Source organism: Nerophis lumbriciformis, linkage group LG03 (assembly GCF_033978685.3).
Source record: "Nerophis lumbriciformis linkage group LG03, RoL_Nlum_v2.1, whole genome shotgun sequence".
Lineage (NCBI taxonomy): Eukaryota > Metazoa > Chordata > Actinopteri > Syngnathiformes > Syngnathidae > Nerophis > Nerophis lumbriciformis.
The window spans coordinates 71,506,690-71,533,053 of NC_084550.2; the positions used below are offsets into that span (position 1 = coordinate 71,506,690).

Consider the following 26,364-nt stretch of genomic DNA (forward strand, 5'->3'; position numbering starts at 1 on the left):
GATAGGCTCCAGCACCCCCGCGACCCGAAGGGGACAAGCGGTATAAAATGGATGGACAATTCATGTTGCAACTAGATCAGGGGTGTCAAACTCATTTTAGACCGGGGGCCACATGGAGAAAAATCTACTCCTAAGTGGGCCGGACTGGTAAAATCACTGGCACGATAACTTCAAAATAAAGACAACTTTAGATGGTTTTCTTTGTTTAAAAATAGAACAAGCACATTCTGAAAATGTGCAAGTCATAATGTTTTGTTTTTTTTACACTTACATGTTGCGGTTAATAGTATTCTATCTTTTTGTGTCGTTATTTATATTTTCTGAATAAATGATGTGATAATGTTCATCAGTCAACTCCATCCATCCATCCATTTTCTACCGCTAGTCCCGTTCGGGGTCGCGGGGATGCTGGAGCCTATCTCAGCTGCATTCGGGCGGAAGGCGTCGTACACCCTGGACAAGTCATCACCTCATCGCAGGGCCAACACAGATAGTCAACATTCACACTCACATTCACACACTAGGGACCATTTAGTGTTGCCAATCAACCTATCCCCAGGTGCATGTCTTTGGAAGTGGGAGGGGCCTATCCCCAGGTGCATGTCTTTGGAGGTGGGAGGGGCCTATCCCCAGGTGCATGTCTTTGGAGGTGGGAGGAAGCCGGAGTACCCGGAGGGAACCCACGCACTCACGGGGAGAACATGCAAACTCCACACAGAAAGATCCCGAGCCCGGGATCGAACTCAGGACCTTCGTATTGTGAGGATACAATTAACAAAAATTCCTCAAAACAGCCCACTACCTATAATATGGCCTTTTTAAACATCAGATCGCTGTCTCCCAAAACGTTATTAGTTAATGAGGTCATTAGAGACAACAGTCTTAACGTCATTGGTCTCAGTGAAACCTGGCTCAAACCAGTTGAATTTTTCCCGCTTAACGAGGCATCTCCTTCTAACTATACGAATGCACATATTGCCCGTCCCCTTAAAAGAGGTGGAGGGGTCGCACTAATATACAATGAAAACCTTAACCTTACCCATAAATTTAAATAATTTAAGGTGCTTACTATGAGGTCTGTCACACCGCTACCTCTCTACCTGGCCCCCCTGTGCCCTATTTGGACTTTATTTTCAGAGTTTGTCGCTGATCTAGTGACACACACAGATAATATAATTACAATGGGGGATTTTAATATCCGTATGAATACCACATCAGACCCTTCGTGCGTGGCGCTCCAGACTATAATTGATAGCTGTGGTCTTATAGAAATATGAAATGAATCCACGCATCGCAATGGTAATACAATAGATCTAGTCCTTGTCCGGGTTGGCACCACCTCCAAAGTTATGAAAATCCCATAGACTAAAGTAATGTCCGATCATTATCTTATAAAATTCGAAGTTCTAACGCATTGTCAACAAGCTACTAATAACCACTGCTTTAGTAGCCGCAACATTAATGCTGTCACAACTATGACAGAGAATAATTTTGCCACACCTAGTGTGTGTGACAATCATTGGTACTTTAACTTAACTTAATGACTCTTGCTGGCCTACTGCCTTCGGTAATGGCGCCATTCCCAAATTATGTGTGCTCTATCAATAACCTCACTAACAACTTTAACAATACCCTGCGCGACACCATCGATAGTATAGCACCGCTAAAGCTAAAAAAGGCCCCTAAAAGGCGTACGCCCTGGTTTACAGAAGAAACTAGAGCTCTTAAACTATCATGTAGAAAGCTGGAACGCAAATGGCGTGTGACCCACCCATGCAAACTCCACACAGAAAGATCTATCAATCTATCAAGATGAAAAAATTGTATTAAAATGAAATTACTGTGTTATTTATGTAGTTTGATAATTTTTCTCGACTGATGTACTAACATTTTGTACTGTATTTTTCGGATTATAAATCGCAGTTTTTTTCATAGTTTGGCCGGGGATGCGATATATACTCCGGAGCAATTTATGTGTGAAATTATTAACACATTACCGTAAAATATCAAATAATATTATTTATCTCATTCGCGTAATAGACAAAGCAAATGTCAGCAATCGTCACACACGTCGACCAATAAGAATTCGACGGGGGCGGGTCATGGCAAAAGTGCATTGTGCGCCATGGCAGAAGTGCATTGTGGGTCATGGGATGCTAACTGCTGCTACATCCGTATTAAAATGGATTATTTCAACATTGGCGGTAACTTATAAAAACTGAGCTTGGCTGAACTAAAATGGCATTGAAAAGGAAATCATATACTGCAGATTACAAGCCGGATGTAGTGAAATATGCAGCAGAAAACGGCGATCGAGCAGCAGAAAGAAAGGAAACGGCGCATACCAGAGGCGACACCGGAGAGGAAGATTTCATGGGATTCAGCGTTCGGGAGTGACAGATTGTTTGGTAAACGTATAGCATGTTCTATATGTTATAGTTATTTGAATGACTCTTACCATAATATGTTACGTTAACATACCAGTTGGTTATTTATGCCTCATATAACGTACACTTATTCAGCCTGTTGTTCACTATTCTTTATTTATTTTAAATTGCCTTTCAAATGTCTATTCTTGGTATTGGCTTTTACCAAATACATTTCCCCCAAAAATGCGACTTACATATGTTTTTTTCCTTCTTTATTGTGCATTTTCGGCCGGTGCGACTTACACTCCGGAGCGACTTATACTCCGAAAAATACGGTACGAACATCATGTGGTTTATTTTGTACATATGTAGCATCATCTACAAAGATACAAAGAATTGCTATTGCAAAATCTAGTGGACACATTTAGAACAACAGTTTATTTCATTAAAACATTTCAGGGTTAATTTTTATATTTAGCAAACTCATCCCGTGGAGCCGGATAAAACCTGTTCGCTGGCCTGATTCGGCCCTCGGGCCGTACGTTTGACACCCCTGCTTTAGATGAATAGCTTGAACATTTGAATTATTCGATGTAGCCCAGTGGTTCTTAACCTGGGTTCGATCGAACCCTAGGGGTTCGGTGAGTCGGCCTCAGGGGTTCGGCAGAGCCTCCGCCGCGGAGGTCAGGCCACACCCGACTCATCGTGTAAATAAAAACTTCTCCCTATCGCCGTATTATGGATACCCCCAAACAATGTTCCCTCTAAGTCAGTGGCCTAGTGGTTAGAGTGTCCGCCCTGAGATGGGTAGGTTGTGAGTTCAAACCCCGACCGAGTCATACCAAAGACTATAAAAATGGGATCCATTACCTGCCTGCTTGGCACTCAGCATCAAGGCTTGGAATTGGGGGTTGAATCACCAAAAATGATTCCCGGGCGCGGCACCACTGCTCCCCTCACCTCCCAGGGGGTGAACAAGGGGATGGGTCAAATGCAGAGGACAAATTTCACCACACCTAGTGTGTGTGTGAGGCAATCATTGGTACCTTAACTTAGATGTGCACACTGTGGCCACGCCAGCAGTGCACCTGTCCCAAACCTGACTAAATACCAAGTGGATGTACCATATGTCCCGGCAAGAAATCTGCGTTCAAAGAACTCCGGCTTATTAGTGATTCCCAGAGCCCAAAAAAAGGCTGTGGGCTATAGAGCGTTTTCTATTGGGGCTCCAGTACTATGGAATGCCCTCCCGGTAACAATTAGAGATGCTACCTCAGTAGAAGCATTTAAGTCCCATCTTAAAACTCATTTGTGCTGGCTGTCCAGAGTCGGGACCCGGGGTGGACCGCCCGCCTGTGCATCGGCTGGGAACATCTCTGCCCTGCTGACCCGTCTCCGCTCGGGATGGTGTCCTGCTGGCCCCACTATGGACTGGACTCTTACTATTATGTTGGATCCACTATAGACTGGACTCTCACAATATTATGTCAGACCCACTCGACATCCATTGCATTCGGTCTCCCCTAAGGGGGGGGGGGGGGGGGGGGGGGGGTTACCCACATATGCGGTCCTCTCCAAGGTTTCTCATAGTCATTCACATCGACGTCCCGCTGGGGTGAGTTTTTCCTTGCCCTTATGTGGGCTTTGTACCGAGGATGTCGTTGTGGCTTGTGCAGCCCTTTGAGACACTTGTGATTTAGGGCTATATAAATAAACATTGATTGATTGATTGATTGGATGGATGGATGTTTTATTTATTATTATAATCAAATGACAGCAGTCATTTCCATGGGATTATTTTCAAAAACAAGTGTTTTGGCCCACTTACAATGACAGTAACACAACATATTGTTTTCATGAGCTGTGTACTAGTATTGCATACCTGCCAACTTTTGAAATCAGAAAAACCTAGTAGCCAGGGTCCAGGGGCCGCAGGCCCCAGTAGGTCCAGGACAAAGTCCTGGTGGGGGGTTCAGTCGCCCCCCGACGCAAAATGATTGATTGCATTCAGACAGGTTCAAATGTTGCTAAAACCATCACTTTTCTATCAGTCACAGTGACTTTTCAAAACAAAAATATTACAGCAAAAATCATATGGGTTGATTGACATGTTTATTCTGTAAGCTAACTTCAATAGTTTGAAATTATTTTGACAGTTAATGCCAGTTATCCTGTCAACCTTTCACAAGACTTCAATTTGTTCATTGAAAGTATAAACACTTTTTACAGTAAACAAATGGTAAAACAGTACTAAACAATTCCATTAAAAAAAAAATTGGTGTCATTATTAACTTTCTGTCCAAGCTTGTATAATCTACTGCCTTGTTCAATTGTAAAAAATATTCTGTGCCTAAAATTCACATTTCTATCACAATGATCATACTGTAAACATGGTAAGCTAACTTCATTAAAATTAATAGTCCTGTCAATAGCATGGAATTACAATTCAAATGTAGTTTTTTTGTAAGCCTTTCAAAAGAATTCAAAATATGAAAAATGAATGAAAATTAATTGAAGCCATCAGACACTTGAAAAGTGGCACATCACATCTCTAATGTAATCATTTGAACTTTTCAACAGAAATAGCACTGCAAAAATATTAAGGACATACTTCTGTATTTTGGTAGTTATGCTGTCAACATTTAACAAGATTTCTTCAACTTGGACTTGAAAGCATAAATAGTATAAACACTTTTAACAGTATAACAGTACTAAACAATTCCAATAGATAACATTGGTGTCATTACCTTTTTGTGGCTAAAATCCAAATTTAGCAACGGCATTAGACTTGTGTTTTTTTGTCCCAACGTGGTCTTTTACATCGCTAATTCCTCCGTGTCCGATCGAAAAATCTTGTCTGCACAAGGTGCAATTCGCGTAGTTTTCACCCTTTTTGGAACGGATAATTATTCCCGGATAGGCTTTTGAATATTCTTCACGGAATGACTGCAGTTTTCTTTTCGGTTTAAGACTCGTTTGCGATTTTTCTCCGGCTGATTCCATGATCGTTCGCTCGTTTGGAAACAATGGCAACTGGTGCCTCGTGCTTGGCAGCGGTGCTATAAATAGCCTCGCGCATGGCATTCGGAATGGCTCGATAGGAAGTTACGGGAAGCAGTGTCGATTGTCATTGTTGTTACGCGATTTCGTGAATAAAACTTAAAAAATAAATAAATAATTTAATTAATGAAAAAACGTATTTTTTATCACTGCAACCGTAACCCGGAATAGGTTGATGAAAACCGTACTAATTATGGGAAAACCGGAGTAGTTGGCAGGTATGGTATTGTATGTCTGGGTGGGGGTCCTGCTTTGGAAATAATTTGTACCCCTTTCCGATATCGCATTTAGTTCCCACTAAAACATTCACATTTTGCACAATGAGATGTAAACATGGGATCATTCCTGTAACGTTCTGTTTGTAAAATATATCTTTATTAGTATCTATTTAATATAATAACATCATGTCATGATTAATATTTATAAATTAAGATTAAATTAAGAAAAAAACATTTTATTTTTCACTAAAGGGTTCGGTGAAAGCGCATATGAAACTAGTGGGGTTCAGTACCTCCAACAAGGTTAAGAACCACTGATATAGCCGATATAGGGTACTCAAATGGAATGAAAAATAACATTGTCTAGAGTTATATTGATTGGATATACTTAGTGTAACATCTTTTCAGCAGATTGGTTACATGTGGGCCAATTCATTTCAGGAGTTGGAGCACACATACAAAGTGGCCTTGGGGGCCCTGACCACCTTGACCCAACACCTTAGTAAATATAGGTAATATTTCAAATAGTAAAGACTAACTTAGTAACTGAAAGAGTTTATGCTGGCGATGTTGAAACCTGATAGTTAGCCGAGTCATGCTAAAGTTAGCCAGCTGTTGTCAGGCCAAACAAACACCACATGTGACGTTCGTGACGTGTTCATTGGGGATATTTAGGAATGTAATACCTACACAACGGAACTAGAAGTAGTTAATCGTGCAGTTTCCATATAAGACCAAAGAAAGAGAGAGAGAAAGAGAAGCTCACCTTCAGTGTGTGGTATCCAGGGCTAACATCTCTGTTGCTAGGCTACGCAACTATCGCGAGATTTCGCGTGGCTCATGGTTCATTCAAGTTGAATATTTTAAGGATTTTTTTGGAAGACTTTTATTCCACGTCAGCTTGTTGCGTCACTTTAATACGTTGTAACGGGCAACTAAATGTGGGCGACGGCGCGACGGACAAACGTGTTTTTTTTTTATTTTTAAACTTTTATTTATAAATGTCAACATTTACAAACAGACAAGAAACAATCAAAATAAGTACAAAAATAGTACAGAACAGTACAAAAAGAGTACAAAGCAGCGCCAGGGGTTATAAATTCAAAGTATCTAATATATATATATATATATATATATATATATATATATATATATATATATATATATATATATATATATATATATATATATATATATATATATATAAAAAATAAACAAAGTGCAAAGCCATAGGCTCACTCAATTTCAGTAAATAACTTAAATTTGGAACACAGCATCATCGTTTTCACAGCTGTTTGGTTGTTAGAGGTAGAGAGTGTTTTAACGTAGAGTTCTAATTCTTTTTTAAAGGCACAAAAGACAGGTCGGGTATTGAGAAACGTACATTTATGCAGAGGTGGGTAGAGTAGCCAGAAATTGTACTCAAGTAAGAGTACTGTTACTTTAGAGATTTATTACTCAAGTAAAAGTAAGGAGTAGTCACCCAAATATTTACTTGAGTAAAAGTAAAAAGTATGTTGTGAAAAAACTACTCAAGTACTGAGTAACTGATGAGTAACATACACACTCATATCATATATATATATATATATATATATATATATATATATATATATATATATATATATATATATATATATATATATATATATATATATATATGTATATATATATATATATATATATATATATATATATATATATATATATATACATACATATACATTGATATATACAGTATATAATTTATATGTATTTATTTTGCTGTTTTTGTTCACATGTTAAAGGTGTTTTAATGAATATACATGCATGTTTAACATATAGATTCCTTTCTTTCATGAAGACTAGAATATAAGTTGGTGTATTACCTGATTCTGATGACTTGCATTGATTGTAATCAGACAGTAGTGATGATAACGTCCTCGTTTTCAAATGGAGGAGAAGAAAAGTTCCTCCTTTCTGTCTAATACCACATGAAAGTGGTGGGGTTTTGGCATCTTATTTGTCCAGCTTCCATATTCGTTTTTATACACTTTACAAGAAATATATTGGCGTCAAACTCCGTAGCTTGCTAGCTTGTTTGCGCTGGCTTTCGGAGACTCTTGTTTTGAAAGAGCCGGCGCGATGGAGCGGCACTTTTATTGTGAAGACAGGAACGTCCTCATGTGCGGTCAGTCTTTAGGCTTTTGACGGGATGTACGGTTGAAATAAAAAAGGATCTTTTTTCCTTCACACTTTTGATTGATTGATTGGAACTTTTATTATTATATTGCACAGTACAGTACACATTCCGTACAATTGACCACTAAATGGTAACACCCCAATAAGTTTTTCAACTTGTTTAAGTCAGGTCATGTGACCACCTGGCTCTGTTTGATTGGTCCAACGTCACCAGTGACTGCATCTGATTGGTGGAACGAAGTGAAACGTCACCAGTAAGGCAGGCACTTTGAAGGTCTGTCTGACAGACCAAAACAAACAAAGCGTGCATTAACAGATCGATAAAAATTAGTAGCGAGTAGCGAGCTGAATGTAGATAAAAGTAGCGGAGTAAAAGTAGCGTTTCTTCTCTATAAATATACTCAAGTAAAAGTAAAAGTATGTTGCATTAAAACTACTCTTAGAAGTACAATTTATCCCAAAAGTTACTCAAGTAGATGTAACGGAGTAAATGTAGCGCGTTACTACCCACCTCTGCATTTATGAATATAAAACTTAGCCAATAGTATAATGAGGTTGCAAAGGTAAAATTCCTTTTCTAATTTTTGTTCATATAGTGTAAAACCAAATATCACATCTTTAAAACAAAGCACAAATTTGTCAAGAATATTGTCCAGGATGAAGCGACAGATGCCTGTCATAGTGATGGAGTGCTTTCACAAGTCCAAAACAGGTGGTAAACAGTCTCTGGATGCATGGTACATAAGGTGCAACATGCATGTTACATAAGGTGCAGGTAACATCAATGTCCTTCTTGTATCTAACCATCACAGTCTTTACAGGGTAATAACCATGAATGATTTTAAAAGATATCTCTTTGACTTTGTTGGTAAGTAAATATCTGTTAGTAAGGGACCACGTTTTGACCCAGCAGATGTCATTCACAATATTATTCCAGAGCGCAATTGGCTACATAGGAGACAGACACACCATCATTTTGGAATAAGCTGCGGATTTTTCTGTTATTTTTCTGATCAAAGCAAGTTTCCCCACAGGAGTGTCAAGTGGATCATTCACAATTTTTACAGCAGAAAGAGGAGATGAGTAAGTCCTGTACAACATAACAACACCTGTTGGAATGTACAAACAATGAATACAATGATTTGCAAATCCTTTTCAAGCCATATTCAATTGAATGCACTACAAAGACAACATATTTGATGTTCAAACTCATAAACTTATTTGTTTTTGTGCAAATAATAATTAACTTAGAATTTCATGGCTGCAACACGTGCCAAAGTAGTTGGGAAAGGGCATGTTCACCACTGTGTTACACCACCTTTTCTTTTAACAACACTCAGTAAACGATTGGGAACTGAGGAAACTAATTGTTGAAGCTTTGAAAGTGGAATTTTTTTCCCATTCTTGTTTTATGTAAAGCTTCAGTCCTTCAACAGTCCGGGGTCTCCGCTGTCGTATTTTACGTTTCATAATGCGCCACACATTTTCAATGGGAGACAGGTCTGGACTGCAGACGGGCCAGGAAAGTACCCACACTTTTTTTTAAACGAATCCACGCTGTTGTAACACATGCTGAATGTGGCTTGGCATTGTCTTGCTGAAATAAGCAGGGGCGTCCATGAAAAAGACGGCGCTTAGATGGCAGCATATGTTGTTCCAAAACCTGTATGTACCTGTCAGCATTAATGATGCCTTCACAGATGTGTAAGTTACCCATGCCTTGGGCACTAATGCACCCCCATACCATCACAGATGCTGGCTTTTACACTTTGCGTTGATAACAGTCTGGATGGTTCGCTTCCCCTTTGGTCCGGATCACACGATGTCGAATATTTCCAAAAACAATTTGAAATGTGGACTCGTCAGACCGCAGAACACTTTTCCACTTTGCATGAGTCCATCTTAGATGATCTCGGGCCCAGAGAAGCCGGCGGTGTTTCTGGGTGTTGTTGATAAATGGCTTTCGCTTTGCATAGTAGAGCTTTAACTTGCACTTACAGATGTAGCGACCAACTGTATTTAGTGACAGTGGGTTTCTGAAGTGTTCCTGAGCCCATGTGGTGATATCCTTTAGAGATTGATGTCAGTTTTTGATACAGTGCCGTCTGAGGGATGGAAGGTCACGGTCATTCAATGTTGGTTTCCGGCCATGCCGCTTACGTGGAGTGATTTCTCCACATTCTCTGAACCTTTTGATGATATTATGGAGCGTAGATGTTGAAATCCCTCAATTTCTTGCAATTGCACTTTGAGAAACGTTGTTCTTAAACTGTTTGACTATTTGCTCACGCAGTTGTGGACAAAGGGGTGTACTAACTTGCACTTACAGATGTAGCGACCAACTGTAGTTACTGACAGTGGTTTTCTGAATTGTTCCTGAGCCCATGTGGTGATATCCTTTACACATTGATGTCGCTTGTTGATGCATTACAGCCTGAGGGATGGAAGATCACGGGCTTAGCTGCTTACGTGCAGTGATTTCTCCAGATTCTCTGAACCCTTTGATGATATTACGGACCGTAGATGGTGAAATCCCTAAATTCCTTGCAATAGCTGGTTGAGAAAGGTTTTTCTTAAACTGTTCAACAATTTGCTCAGGCATTTGTTGACAAAGTGGTGACCCTCGCCCCATCCTTTCTCGTGAAAGACTGAGCATTTTTCGGGAAGCTGTTTTTATACCCAATCATGGCACCCACCTGTTCCCAATTAGCCTGCACACCTGTGGGATGTTCCAAATAAGTGTTTGATGAGCATTCCTCAACTTTATCAGTATTTATTGCCACCTTTCACAACTTCTTTGTCACGTGTTGCTGGCATCAAATTCTAAAGTTAATGATTATTTGCAAAAAAAAAAAAAGATTATGAGTTTGAACATCAAATATGTTGTCTTTGTAGCATATTCAACTGAATATGGGTTGAAAATGATTTGCAAATCATTGTATTCCGTTTATATTTACATCTAACACAATTTCCCAACTCAGGTGTTGAATGCACAACATAACAACAGGTGTTGGAATGGCATCAAAAACAATAGCAAATAGTTTGGGTGTCCCAAGTCGACCTTCCTCATTGAAAAGCTCGGTGGGCCACTTTTGAGACGTAAAAGATGGGCTGGACGTTCAAAAGTACTTTTACACCTTTGGCTCCGCCCCCTTCACGGCGTTCAACTCCCACGACGTCTTTGTGCAAAATCTTTCAAAGTTTGAACAACAATGTGACAAATACTCCACTTTCTTGTTGTCCATCATGAAGATGTGCTTCATCTTCCCAGCGGTGCTTCTTTGCACGACAGCCGCCTTGGACTCGGCGGTGGGCGGCCAGCAGCAGCAGCAGCAGCCGGGGGAGGAGAGCACCTGCGAGGCCAACGGCAGCCTCTACTACGCGGGCGAGTGGTTCTTCCTGGACTCGGACCACTGCACCCAGTGCGAGTGCACGGCCGAGGGCTCGGTGTGTGTCCGCACACAGTGCACCTCCCTGCCGGCGGCCTGCGTCCATGTGAGCCGCTACCCCGGCGACTGCTGCCCGCGGTGCGAGAGGATCGGCTGCGAGTACCGGGGAGAAGTCTACGAGCTGGGCCGCGACTTCCAGGTGAGAAGCAAATTGAATAGTGACATCGTCAGTCTTCATTGGGTGCACCTGTACGGACATCTTTCATCAAATGTGTCAAAAATGATATTTTACAAGAAAGTGGCATCTTTTCCAGCTTTTTTTCCCCATCCATTCCCTTTTTATGAAGGTGCACATGTAGTTAGGAGTGTTGCAGCGCCCCCTTCTGGTGGGCGCAAATAAACAACTACATTGGGCACACCTGCACGACCAGCTAGTCCAGGGGCCTCCAAACTATGGCCCGCGGGTTGGATAAAGACCACCAGCGTCCAAAATCCAGCCCACGGGAAGTTTTTTTAATTTATTTTAATAATAATTTTTTTTAAATCTCTCTTTTCTAATCCATTTTCAACCGCTTGTTACTCTCAGTGTCTCTCCTAGCTGCTCAGGCAAATCATATTGTCTAAAAATGCACTTTCCCATCGATAACGTGACATCATCGGCAAAGTCGCTCTTTCAGTCAATTATTGTGCAAGGAATTATATATATATATATATATATATATATATATATATATATATATATATATATATATTAGAGATGCGCGGATAGGCAATTATTTAATCCGCAACCGCATCAGAAAGTCGTCAACCATCCGCCATCCACCCGAATTAACATTTAATCAACACAGCACCCGCCCGTTGTTATATATCTAATATAGACGATGCAAGGCATTAGTGAGGTTATAAAGCTTTTGCCTGTTAAAGGAGACTGATCCAATGCAGCACAGACATTCGCGTGCCACGCTGTCACGACCCAGACGCACACCAGTGCGCAATCATATGGGAGCCGCGCTGAGCGCACCTCCAAGCGCGTCTCGCTGCCGGCGACGGCCGGGTATATGGGCCCGACGCTCCAGCGCCATCCATTTTCAGGGCTAGTTGATTCGGCAGGTGGGTTGTTACACACTCCTTAGCGGGTTCCGACTTCCATGGCCACCGTCCTGCTGTCTATATCAACCAGGGTGAGCCCCACCCCTTTCGTGAGCGCACTGCGCGCGGAGTGACCCCTGTTACGCGCCCCCGGCAACAGGGGTGGCGGGCAGGTAAGCTGCTTACCTGCTGCGCGTGACGCCGGCCGCGGCGGGGTGTCGGTGCGGTGGGCGCTGTGGTGACCCTGGACGTGTGTCGGGCCCTTCTCGCTGATCGCCTCAGCTACGGCTCCCGGTGGGGCCCTCTCGGGGGAAGGGGCCTCGGTCCCGGACCCCGGCGAGGCGTCCCTTCTCCGCTCCGTAAAAGTGTCCATCTCTTTTTTTTTTCTTCTTCTGTTGTGGCATATGCTGCAGGTGCCTGCTCGTTTTTCGTATGTGGGTAACAACATTTAACTATGTATATATATTTACCAATTGGTTTAACTGCCACCCGCCTGAATCTATTTAAAATCTAATTTTTTTTTATTTCAACCGCCCGACCCGACCCGACCCGACCCGACCCGACCCGACCGGCGGATAAAATCTCTTTTTTTTTAATTTCATCCGCCCGATCCGCGGATAATCCGCGGACTCCGCGGTTGTGCCCGCAAACCGCGCATCTCTAATATATATATATATATATATATATATATATATATATATATATATATATATGTATGTGTGGGAAAAAAATCACAAGACTACTCCATCTCTACAGGCCTGTTTCATGAGGGGTTCCCTCAATCATCAGGAGATTTTAAGAGATAAAATCTCCTGATGATTGAGGGAACCCCTCATGAAACAGGCCTGTAGAGATGAAGTAGTCTTGTGATTTTTTTCCCCCCACACAAACATATATTGCGCTCTACTACGGTATCGAGCACTATTTTTTGGATAACCTTATTAAGACATATATATATATATATATATATATATATATATATATATATATATATTAGGGCTGCAACAACTAATCGATTAAAATCGATTATAAAAATAGTTGCCAATGAATTTAGTCATCGATTCGTTGGATCTATGCTATGTGCATGCGCAGAGGCAATTTATTTATTTATTTATTTTATAAACCTTTATTCATAAACTCCAACATGTACAAACCGCCGAGAAACAATAATCAAAATAAGTATGGTGCCAGTATGCTGTTTTTTTCAATAAAATACTGGAAAGGATAGAAATGTAGTTTGTCTCTTTTATCTGATTATTAATCGATTAATCGAATACTAATGGACAGATTAATTGATTATCAAATTAATAGTTAGTTGCAGCCCTAATATATATATATATATATATATATATATATATCTATATATATATATATATATATATATATATATATATATATATATATATATAGATATACCGTATTTCTAAGAGTATAAGTCACTCCGGAAATGCAAAATAAAGAAGGAAAAAAACATATATAAGTCGCACTGGAGTATAAGTCGCATTTTTGGGGGAAATGTATTTGATAAAAGCCAACAGCAAGAATAGACATTTAAAAGGCAATTTAAAATAAATGAAGAATAGTGAACAACAGGCTGAATAAGTGTACGTTATATGAGGCATAAATAACCAACTGGTATGTTAACGTAACATATTATGGTAAGAGTCATTCAAATAACTATAACATATAGAACATGCTATACAATCTGTCACTCCTAATCGCTAAATCCCATGAAATCTTATACGTCTAGTCTCTTACGTCAATGAGATCAATAATATTATTTGATAATGTGTTCATCATTTCACACATAAGTCGCTCCTGAAAAACTGTGACTTATAGTCCGAAAAATACGGTATATATATATATATATATATATATATATATATATATAAGTCAGGAAAAAACACAGGCTATTTAAGTTAAAGTTAAAGTAGCAATGATAGTCACACACACACTAGGTGTGGCGAAATTATTCTCTGCATTTGGCCCATCACCCTTGATCACCCCCTGGGAGGTGAGGGGAGCAGTGAGTAGCAGCGGTGGCCGCGCCCGGGAATCATTTTTGGTGATTCAACCCCCAATTCCAAGCCTTGATGCTGAGTGCCAAGCAGGGAGGTAATGGCTCCCGTTTTTATAGTCTTTGGTATGAACTCACGACCTACCCATCTCAGGGCGGACACTCTAACCATTTCATCCCTACAAGCCTGTTTCACAGGTTTCTCTGCTCTTCAGGGGGATTTTGATCCCCTGAAGAACGGGGGAACCTTGTAGAGATGAAATAGCCTCTGTGTTTTTTCCTGACCTATATTCCGCTCTACCCCTCCGGTATTGAGCGTTGTATAACAGATAAACCACAGAAACCTCGACTATATATATATATATATATGTATATATATATATATATATATATATATATATATATATATATATATATATATATATATATATATATATATGTATATATATATATATGTCTTAATAAGATTATCCAAAAAATAGTGCTCGATACCGTAGTAGAGCGCAATATATGTATGTGTGGGAAAAAAAATCACAAGACTATTTCATCTCTACAGGCCTGTTTCATGAGGGGGGGTACCCTCAATCATCAGGAGATTTTAATGGGAGCATTCACATACCATGGTTTATATAGGGCACAGAGTGGGTGGGTGCAGGCTGGCGTAGGGGCGTGGTGATTGGCTCATGTGTTACCTAGGAGGTGTTTCCGTCTGTGGCGACATGCTGTTACAATTTCGCTGCGCTTGTTGAGGGATGACAGGTCTGGACGGTAAATAATAAACAGTTTCTCTTTCAAGCATAGGTTGCATCTTTTATTACCACTATTGTAAGGTGTGCTGGATGCAAGAATTTGCCATGTTATTGAATATTCAACATTATTGTCTTTGAGGTCCCAAATGTGTTTGCTGAGTTCTGTGGTATTCCGCAGGTTTTTGTTCCTGAAAGAAGCCTTGTGATTGTTCCATCTGGTTTTGAACTCTCCCTCAGTTAATCCTACATATGTGTCGGATGTGTTAATGTCCTTGCGTGTTACCTTAGATTGGTAGACAACTGATGTTTGTAAGCACCCCCTGTTGAGAGGGCAATCAGGTTTCTTTCGACAGTTGCAACCTTTGTTGGTTTTGGAGTCGCTCTGTCCGGGGGCCAACGGCTCATTTGCAATTGTTTTGTTGTGGTTTGAGATAAGTTGTCGTATATTGTTCATACAGCTGTAGCTCAATTTAATGTTGTTCTTGTTGAATACTTTTCTTAGGGTGTTGTCTTTGGGAAAGTGTTTGTCAATCAGATTGAGGAATTTGTGTCCAATGTTAGTTGAGACATTTTTGCTGTATGGGGGGTTGTACCAGATGATGTTGTTTCGTTTTCTGTTCTTTTTTGGCTGGTTTCCTGGCGTGGGTTCATAGGTGAGGGTGAAATTGTATCCGCTTTCATCAAGGGCTTTTTGGTACGGGGGGGGGTTGCTTGGTCAAATTCAGCTTTGCTAGATGACAGCATCGATAGCCTTTTATTAATTCCGGTAGGTATTCTTTTCGTGGTGGTGGGTGGGTGGTTGCTGTCATGGTGCACGTATTGGAGTGTTGTGTTGGGTTTCGTGAATGGTTGGTAGCTGTTATTTCTCAGGTTGAAAGTGACGTCAAGGAAGTTGACGGTTTGCTTGTTGGCTTCAATCGTGATCCGTAGGCCGTTCTTGTTGAGGGAACCCCCCCTCATGAAACAGGCCTGTAGAGATGAAATAGTCTTGTGATTTTTTTCCCCCACACATACATATATATATATATATATATATATATATATATATATATATATATGGCCCCCGGCCAAATTGTTTTAACCCATTGCGGTCCTCGAGTCAAAAAGTTTGGGTACCCCTGATTTATTCTTCTAAACATCTTTTATGAGAAATGCATTCATTTCAATTCCATATTCCTGAAGCAGAGCAGAGCCACATTTTCAGAAAGCTAAAGGCCAAGTGGGGCGGACTTCTCCCGTCACTATTATGAGAACCGGCATCCTCTGTAGCAAAGATTTGTTTTGGGGCTATTTCTTTTATCCCGGTTCCACATCTCAGTGCTGTTATGTAACATGCAGGTGTCCACTACAGTGTACGTTGGCCTGTAGATGGTTCAAATGTCAATGCAAGGATCTGCCAAAGTGGTCCAGGGAAAAAAAGTCGACCACATTTTGAACTGAACTGGAGGGCCAGTCTGGTGTTACCGGGCCGCCAGTTGAATAGCCCTGGACTAGAAGAAGTGTTTGGCAATATTCCATGTGTTAGATAAAAGTGATGTCTATTGATATTACATAACATCAAGTTTAGTGTATACCAGGGGTGTCAAACGTACAACCCGAGGACCGGATCAGGCCCGCAAACAGGTTTTATCCGGCCCGCGGGATGAGTTTGCTAAGTATAAAAATGAACCTGAAATTTTTGAGTGAAAGAAACTGCTGTTCTAAATGTGTCCACTAGATGTCACAATAGCAATTCTTTGTATCTTTCTCGATGATGCTACATATACATGTTAGTACATGAGTCCAGCAAAATGATCAAACTACATAAATAACATACTGTAATTTGATTTTGATATTATTTTTTTTTACCTTGATAGATTGAAAATGAACACCAATGAGTTGACTGATGAACATTATCACACCATTTATTCGGGGGGAAAAAACAAAAACAACAAATAAAGATAGAATACTATCAGAGGTGGGTAGAGTAGCCAGAAATTGTACTCAAGTAAGAGTACTGTTACTTTAGAGATTTATTACTCAAGTAAAAGTAAGGAGTAGTCACACAAATATTTACTTGAGTAAAAGTAAAAAGTATGTTGTGAAAAAACTACTCAAGTACTGAGTAACCGATGAGTAACATACACACTCATATCATATATATATATATATATATATATATACATACACACACATATATATGTGTGTGTAAATATATATATATATATATATATATATATATATACACACACACATATATATATATATATACATACACACATATACATATATATATTTATATATATATATATATATATATATACACATATATATATATACATACATTGATATATACAGTATATAATTTATATGTATTTATTTTGCCGTTTTTGTTTACATGTTAATAGTGTTTTAATGAATATACATGCATGTTTAACACATATAGATTCCTTTCTTTCATGAAGACAAGAATATAAGTTGGTGTATTACCTGATTCTGATGACTTGCATTGATTGTAATCAGACAGTAGTGATGATAACGTCCTCGTTTTCAAATGGAGGAGATAAAAAGTTCCTCCTTTCTGTCTAATACCACATGAAAGTGGTTGGTTTTTGGCTTCTTATTCGTCCAGCTTCCATATTCGTTTTTATACACTTTACAAGAAATACGTTGGCGGCAAACTCCGTAGCTTGCTAGCTTGTTTGCGCTGGCTTTCGGAGACTCTTATTTTGAAAGCGCAGGCGCGATGGAGCGGCACTTTTATTGTGAAGACAGGAACTGTGCAGTCAGTCTTTAGGCTTTTGACGGGATGTACGGTTGAAATAAAAAAGGGTCTTTTTTCCTTCACACTTTTGATTGATTGATTGGAACTTTTATTAGTAGATTGCACAGTACAGTACATATTCCGTACAATTGACCACTAAATGGTAACACCCCAATAAGTTTTTCAACTTGTTTAAGTCAGGTCATGTGACCCCTGGCTCTGTTTGATTGGTCCAACGTCACCAGTGACTGCATCTGATTGGTGGAACGGAGTGAACGTCACCAGTGACTGTATTTGTTGAAACGCAGGCACTATGAAGGTCTGTCTGACAGACCAAAACAAACAAAGCGTGCATTAACAGATGGATAAAAATTAGTAGCGAGTAGCGAGCTGAATGTAGATAAAAGTAGCGGAGTAAAAGTAGCGTTTCTTCTCTATAAATATACTCAAGTAAAAGTAAAAGTATGTTGCATTAAAACTACTCTTAGAAGTACAATTGATCCCAAAAGTTACTCAAGTAGATGTAACGGAGTAAATGTAGCGCGTTACTACCCACCTCTGAATACTATTAACCGCAACATGTAAGTGTAAAGAAAACAACCAATGACAAGAAAACAATCTGAAGTTGTCTTTATTTTGAAGTTATCGTGCCGTGATTTTACCAGTCCGGCCCACTTAGGAGTAGATTTTTCTCCATGTGGCCCCCCCGGTCTAAAGTGAGTTTGACACCCCTGATGTATACAGAAATGTTGTTCTTAGCCTACAGAATGTGAGCAGTGCACGTGTGCCAGTGATGGCATCGCCCAGTGTTTGGTGGCGGACTGCGCTCCTCCCCCGTGTGTCGACCCGGTGTACCTGCCAGGAAAGTGCTGCCCCGAGTGCACTGAGGGTGAGTCCAAAACAATAAGTCAGTGGTTCCCAAATTGTGGTACGCGTACCACTAGTGGTCATACTTGCCAACCTTGAGACCTCCGAATTCGGGAGATGGGGGGGTTGGTGGTAGCGGGGGGGTGTATATTGCAGCGTCCCGGAAGAGTTAGTGCTGCAAGGGATTCTGGGTATTTGTTTTGTTGTGTTACGGTGCGGATGTTCTCCCGAAATGTGTTTGTCATTCTTGTTTGGTGTGGGTTCACAGTGTGGCGCATATTTGTAACAGTGTTAAACTTGTTTATACGGCCACCCTCAGTGTGACCTGTATGGCTGTTGACCAAGAATGCCTTGCATTTACTTGTGTGTGTAAAAGCCGCGTATATTCTGTGACTTGGTCGGCTGTTTGTATGGAGGAAAAGCAGACGTGACGACAGGTTGTAGAGGACGCTAAACGCTAGTGATGGGTTGATGAGGCGTCATGAAGCGTTTCGACACATTGCAAAACTGTATTGATACTGTGTCGATACTGTGTCACTAAATACTGACATCTGCTGGACATTAAAAATCCCTACAGGCAACCTATGGACCGACTCAACTGACACTGATTTGATGCCCTAGTACAGGGGTCACCAACCTTTTTGAAACCAAAAACTACTTCTTGGGTACTGATTAATGCCAAGGGCTACCAGTTTGATACACACTTAAATAAATAAATATATTGTCATTTGTAAGTTACACGTAAGTGTGATTTAAACAAGAATAGCTAAATAAATAAATGTATATATATAAAAAAATGGGTATTTCTGTCTGTCATTCCGTCGTACATTTTTTTTTTCCTTTTACGGAAGGTTTTTTGTAGAGAATAAATGATAAAAAAACACTTAATTGAACGGTTTAAAAGAGGAGAAAACACGAAAAAAATTAAAATAAAATTTTGAAACATAGTTTATCTTCAATTTCGACTCTTTAAAATTCAAAATTCAACCGACAAAAAGAAGAGAAAAACTAGCTCATTTGAATCTTTTTGAAAAAATTAAAAAAAGAATTTATGGAACATCATTAGTAATTTTTCCTGATTAAGATCAATTTTAGAATTTTGATGACATGTTTTAAATTGGTTAAAATCCAATCTGCACTTTGTTAGAATATTTAACAAATTGGACCAAGCTATATTTCTAACAAAGACAAATCAGTATTTCTTCTAGATTTTCCAGAACAAACATTTTAAAAGAAATTCAAAATACTTTGAAATAAGATTTAAATTTGATTCTACAGATTTTCTAGATTTGCCAGAATAATTTTTTTGAATTTTAATCATAGTAAGTTTGAAGAAATATTTCACAAATATTCTTCGTCGAAAAAACAGAAGCTAAAATATTTATTATTCTTTACAATAAAAAAAATTAAAAAATTTACTTGAACATTGATTTAAATTGTCAGGAAAGAAGAGGAAGAAATTTAAAAGGTAAAAAGGTATATTTGTTTAACAATCCTAAAATCATTTTTAAGGTTGTATTTTTTCTCTAAAATTGTATTTCTAAAAGTAATAAGAAGCAAAGTAAAAAAATAAATGAATTTATTTAAACAAGTGAAGACCCATCCATCCATCCATTTTCTACCGCTTATTCCAAGTGAAGACCAAGTCTTTAAAATATTTTCTTGGATTTTCAAATTGTATTTGAGTTTTGTCTCTTTTAGAATTAAAAATGTGGAGCAAAGCGAGACCAGCTTGCTAGTAAATAAATAACATTTAAAAAATAGAGGCAGCTCACTGGTAAGTGCTGCTCTTTGAGCTATTTTTAGAACAGGCCAGCGGGCGACTGATCTGGTCCTTACGGGCTACCTGGTGACCGCGGGCACCGCGTTGGTGACCCCTGCCCTAGTATATACAATAATATAAACCAAGTCATTGTATTTCATTTAGGATTATTTCATATCTTCATTTAAATAAAAATATATTTTTATCTTTTTTAGATACAGTCAATAAATAATGTGAACATGTATCATAACATGGAAATCTAAGAGAACGTGTTGTGGATGATTGTGGACTGGGAATTTTTTTAATTTTATTTTTTTACACATTTTTATAAAAAAAAAAAAAAAACAGTTTTTCCGACGTATTACATTTTAGACGATTTCTCTTCTTAGTTATTATTTCTCCGGCTGTAGAAAAGAGCCGCTCACAGGGCACAGAGGAGGCGACACAGTTGGCGTATCGGTCACGTGACCAAAACAGCTCATGATGGGTCACGTGACTTTCTAAAAGCGGTACGTGCACCGACACAGGGTTTTGCTCTATGAGCTCCACGCATGCGCCGATGCATCGGTGTTGCCGGGCCCATCACTACTAAAGGCAGTGTCTTTAAGGCACGCACCCAATATTGTTGTCCAGGTGGAAATCGGGAGAATTTCGGGAGAATGGTTGCCCCGGGAGATTTTCGGGAGGGGCACTGAAATTCGGGAGTATCCCAAGAAAATGGGGAGGGTTGGCAAGTATGCTAGTGGTACACAGCCTCCCTCTAGTGGTATGCCAAAGACTCAAAGTACAGTGACTACATTTCCATGCACTAAATTAGTCTGATTTCTCAAATAGTTTGGCTCTAAAGAAGCATCCTACAACCATAGAAACACCTTAATCTGATCATGTTTGGCTTTTGAGAAACCAAAATAACACACCGAGATTATGCGATTGGAAACCAGATGTCTTGAGTGGGTGTGTGCTGCCAGAGGGGACCCTTCGTATGGCGCATGCAGGATAGAACAGCAGATATTATTCAATAAAAATACATCAGCAACCATTGTAATGAAGAGGAGAATGTTTTGCTTCACAAATTAAGAGAACGGAATATTTTGAAGTGCATCGATGGGGGGGAAAAAAGAAAGATTTATTTAAGAAAGTAGCTAAGGAAATGGAGAATGCTGGCTTTGTTCGGACTCAGGAATGAGATGAAAGAGAATGAAGCAGCTACTGTAACCCTAACCCTAAACCTCTTCACGCTGCAGTTGTGCGCTCACAAATGCTTAACAATAACTCTGTATTCTGCACAACTTGCAAGGCAAGGTGTCAAACTCAAAGACCGGGGGCCACATCTGGCCCGCGGCATCATTTTATCTGGCCCGCAAACACCTGGCAATGATATGTGTCAATAAAGTACTTCATCTCTTCTCACTAAATGTAATTTATTTTTTTCATTTGACACAAACAATATATGTACTGCTTGGAATTGCATACCTTTTAAACTTTAATAGTAACCAATATTTTTTTTTTTTTTTACATATGTAGCATCATCTACAAAGATACAAAGAACTGCTATTGCGACATCTAGTGGACACATTTAGAACAGCATTTTTTTTCATTCATTTTCATACTTAGCAAACTCATCCCGCGGGCCGAATAAAACCTGGGCCGTATGTTTGACACCTCTGAATTAGATAGTGGCATAAGATAGCATTAGATAGTGTGCAGGGACACTGGAACTTTACATGTAGGCGTGAAAATACAAACAAAAAAAATATATTCGAGAAATCTGACTAATTTAGTGCATGGAAACATAGTCAGGGTTTTATTTTCCTATATTCAAACAGTCTTACTGTTCAAACTGTATGTAATGTTACAGTGGTCAAAAAACATTAAATACCGTATTTTTCGGAGTATAAGTCGCTCCGGAGTATAAGGCGCACCGGCCGAAAATGCATAATAAAGAAGGAAAAAAACATATACCGTATTTTCCGCACCATAAGGCGCCCTGGGTTATAAGCCGCGCCTTCAATGAACGGCATATTTCAAAACTTTGTCCACCTATAAGCCGCCCCGTGTTATAAGCCGCATCTAACTGCGCTAAAGGAATGTCAAAAAAACAGTCAGATAGGTCAGTCAAACTTTAATAATATATTAAAAACCAGCGTGATGTGGGCGCGCATGGAGTCGTATATCAACATGGACGGAGCTGCGTGAAAAAAGCCACCCGGCCTCTTCGCGTAAACTTACCTTAACCACTCAGCTCATCTTTTCTTCATCCATCCATCCCTTCGAGTTAGCTTTTATGATGACGCCGGCTGGAAAGGTCTCTTTTGGCAAGGTCTTCCTTTTGAATATCACCATGGGTGGAAGTTTCTGGCCATTAGCATGGCAAGCTAGAACCACAGTGAAGGATGACTTCTCATTCCCTGTGGTGCGAATATTCACCGTACGTGCTCCCGTTGTATCCACAGTGCGGTTCACAGGAATATCAAAAGTCAGTGGAACCTCGTCCATGTTGATAATGTTCTCTGGCCGGATCTTTTTTTCAGCTATCTTGTTTTTACAATATGCACGGAAAGTAGCCAGCTTTTCTTGAAAGTCTTTAGGCAGTTGCTGTGAAATAGTAGTCCGTGTGCGGATGGAGAGATTGCGTCTTTTCATGAACCGGAAACCTGTCGCTTAGTAGGAGCCATTTTGTGGTCTTTACAGATGTAAACACACAAAGGAAATGAAACGTAATATCCGCGCGCTTCTTCTTCTTCTACGCGGGCGGGTGGTTGCTTACAGTAGAAGAAGAAGCGCTTCCTGTTCTATGGGGGCGGGTGCTTACCTTGGCGGTTGCTTGCGTAGAAGAAGAAGCACTTCCTCTTCTACGGGGAAAAAAGATGGCGGCTGTTTACCGTAGTTGCGAGACCGAAACTTTATGAAAATGAATCTTAATATTAATCCATATATAAAGCGCACCGGGTTATAAGCCGCACTGTCAGCTTTTGAGTAAATTTGTGGTTTTTAGGTGCGGCTAATAGTGCGGAAAATACGGTAGTGCATGGAAACATAGTCAGGGTTTTATTTTCCTATATTCAAACAGTCTTACTGTTCAAACTGTATGTAATGTTACAGTGGTCAAAAAACATTAAATACCGTATTTTTCGGAGTATAAGTCGCTCCGGAGTATAAGCCGCACCGGCCGAAAATGCATAATAAAGAAGGAAAAAAACATATATAAGTCGCACTGGAGTATAAGTCGCATTTTTTGGGGAAATGTATTTGATAAAAGCCAACAGCAAGAATAGACATTTGAAAGGCAATTTAAAATAAATAAAAGAATAGTGAACAACAGGCTGAATAAGTGTACGTTATATGAAGCATAAATAACCAACTGGTATGTTAACGTAACATATTATGGTAAGAGTCATTCAAATAACTATAACATATAGAACATGCTATACAATCTGTCACTCCTAATCGCTAAATCCCATGAAATCTTATACGTCTAGTGTCTTACGTCAATGAGATCAATAATATTATTTTATATTTTACGCTAATGTGTTCATCATTTCACACACAAGTCGCTCCTGAGTATAAGTCGCACCCCCGGCCAAACCATGAAAAAAACTGCAACTTCTAGTCCGAAAAATACGGTATACATTTTAAATGAATAATAATAATAATAGATTTTATTTGTAAAAAAGCACTTTACATTGAGTAAACAACCTCAAAGTGCTACAGTGTATTAAAACAATAAATAAATAAAAAGATAATAAAATAAAAATAAAAACTAGAACAGCCAAATAGCTAGAACTAGTATGCATATATCTAAAAAAAAAAAAGTGGCTTTTTTTTTTTTTAAAAGAAGGGGTTTTAAGCCTTTTTTAAAATCATCCACAGTCTGTGGTGCCCTCAGGTGGTCAGGGAGAGTGTTCCACAGACTGGGAGCGGCGGAGCAGAAAGCCCGGTCTCCTATTGCTCGTAGCTTTGTCCTCAGAGGTTGAGAAACATCTGCCTTGTTTTTAATCAATACTTAGGCCTATTACGCTACTGTATTTTAATGTTGGTGGTTATGGTGGTGCTTGGAGAGCCATGTGTTTTCTGAGGTGGTACTCGGTGAAAAAGTTTGAGAACCAGTGCAATATGTCATAAGTTGAGTAGATGAATATTAACGACAGTGACGGTGAGGTACCTAACGAGCTGTTCTGTTGTCCTCTCAGGTCCAAATTGCTACGTGGACTCGTCTCACAGCCAGGTGATTCCTGCCGGGCAGCCCGTCTGGGTGGACTCCTGCACCAAGTGTCGTTGCCATGACGGCCAAGATGTCAGCTACTGGGAGGGAAACCGCTTGGCCACCTGCTCCCGCCTGAAAAACTGCACTCTTGAAACACAAAAGTGATTGTGGTGTCTGCAGAGGATCAGCTGGCACGTTTGTTACACACGACACAGTTGGCATGTTTGTTACACACGACACAGTTGGCATGTTTGTTGTTACACACGACACAGTTGGCATGTTTGTTACACACGACACAGTTGGATCAGTCGCACGCCGTCCGTCTTCACTAATGAGCTCAGTGCAGCAATTGTGGGGGAAGACCACAAATGCGAACCAAAGATGGTGTTTGGCTACTGTCGGAGGCAGATATTTACATATATCCGAATTTAAGTGTTACTTCTTTTATTTCATTGTCATATTTGAAAACAGCTCGTGTTTTTCCATTTGTTCTCTTTCTGTTTGTCTGCAACTGTGTGTGTTAACCTTGAAGCTTTGGAATGTAAGAAAGAGAGATAATGTGCATGTGTTTTGACTAGAGAGACTTAAGAGGGGAGAGGGTTTTTTCGGGAGGACAGACCATCTTAGGGGCGCAATTGAATGTTCTATGCTGGACTGGTCTCAATGTATATCTGCAAAGCTTTGCAAATATATTACAAAATACCTATTCTGTCTCTGGTGGTTTTTCAACTCAGCTTTAAGTGTCGTAAAGAGCTTGGGAGCGACTTGTGACTTGAATTCCCTGGGAGGAACAATTGGTCCAAAACGCAACACTACCGTATTTTCCGCACTATTAGCCGCACCTAAAAACCACAAATTTACTCAAAAGCTGACAGTGCGGCTTATAACCCGGTGCGCTTTATATATGGATTAATATTAAGATTCATTTTCATAAAGTTTCGGTCTCGCAACTACGGTAAACAGCCGCCATCTTTTTTCCCCGTAGAAGAGGAAGTGCTTCTTCTTCTACGCAAGCAACCGCCAAGGTAAGCACCCGCCCCCATAAAACAGGAAGCGCTTCTTCTTCTACTGTAAGCAACCACCCGCCCGCGTAGAAGAAGAAGAAGAAGAAGCGCGCGGATATTACGTTTCATTTCCTTTGTGTGTTTACATCTGTAAAGACCACAAAATGGCTCCTACTAAGCGACAGGTTTCCGGTTCATGAAAAGACGCAATCTCTCCATCCGCACACGGACTACTATTTCACAGCAACTGCCTAAAGACTTTCAAGAAAAGCTGGCTACTTTCCGTGCATATTGTAAAAACAAGATAGCTGAAAAAAAGATCCGGCCAGAGAACATTATCAACATGGACGAGGTTCCACTGACTTTTGATATTCCTGTGAACCGCACTGTGGATACAACGGGAGCACGTACGGTGAATATTCGCACCACAGGGAATGAGAAGTCATCCTTCACTGTGGTTCTAGCTTGCCATGCTAATGGCCAGAAACTTCCACCCATGGTGATATTCAAAAGGAAGACCTTGCCAAAAGAGACCTTTCCAGCCGGCGTCATCATAAAAGCTAACTCGAAGGGATGGATGGATGAAGAAAAGATGAGCGAGTGGTTAAGGTAAGTTTAAGTTTACGCGAAGAGGCCGGGTGGCTTTTTTCACGCAGCTCCGTCCATGTTGATATACGACTCCATGCGCGCCCACATCACGCTGGTTTTTAAT

General features: G+C 39.9%; 2 protein-coding genes across 3 annotated transcripts in view; one reads left to right on the plus strand and one right to left on the minus strand.

The window, feature by feature from the left end:
- ccdc24 (coiled-coil domain containing 24) overlaps positions 1-6,575 on the minus strand; it is a 44,005-nt gene extending 37,430 nt beyond the window's left edge. The window contains exon 1 of the mRNA XM_061942847.2: positions 6,414-6,575. The gene's annotated coding sequence lies outside the window, so the exon portion shown is untranslated. The remainder of the gene's footprint in view (positions 1-6,413) is intronic.
- A 4,317-nt stretch (positions 6,576-10,892) lies between these two features.
- LOC133576907 (von Willebrand factor C domain-containing protein 2-like) lies at positions 10,893-25,736 on the plus strand. Of its 2 annotated transcripts, XR_012050343.1 has the most exons (4): positions 10,893-11,416; positions 18,575-18,704; positions 24,635-24,872; positions 24,903-25,736. XR_012050343.1 is itself a non-coding variant. In XM_061930311.2 (3 exons), the coding sequence occupies exons 1-3, from the start codon at positions 11,075-11,077 to the stop codon at positions 24,811-24,813; spliced, it is 651 nt and encodes a 216-aa protein (XP_061786295.1). In that variant the 5' UTR covers positions 10,893-11,074; the 3' UTR covers positions 24,814-25,733. The 2 variants fall into 2 exon arrangements, 1 of the variants encoding a protein (XP_061786295.1); XM_061930311.2 differs by having other exon boundaries at positions 24,635-25,733.
- The last annotated feature ends 628 nt before the right edge of the window (positions 25,737-26,364 follow it).

Coding starts and splice junctions, on each gene's coding strand:
- LOC133576907 (XM_061930311.2), top strand. CDS start 11,075: ATGAAGATGTGCTTCATCTTCCCAGCGGTGCTTCTTTGCACGACAGCC. Junction 11,417..18,574: donor AGCTGGGCCGCGACTTCCAG/GTGAGAAGCAAA, acceptor TGTTGTTCTTAG/CCTACAGAATGTGAGCAGTG. Junction 18,705..24,634: donor CTGCCCCGAGTGCACTGAGG/GTGAGTCCAAAA, acceptor TTGTCCTCTCAG/GTCCAAATTGCTACGTGGAC.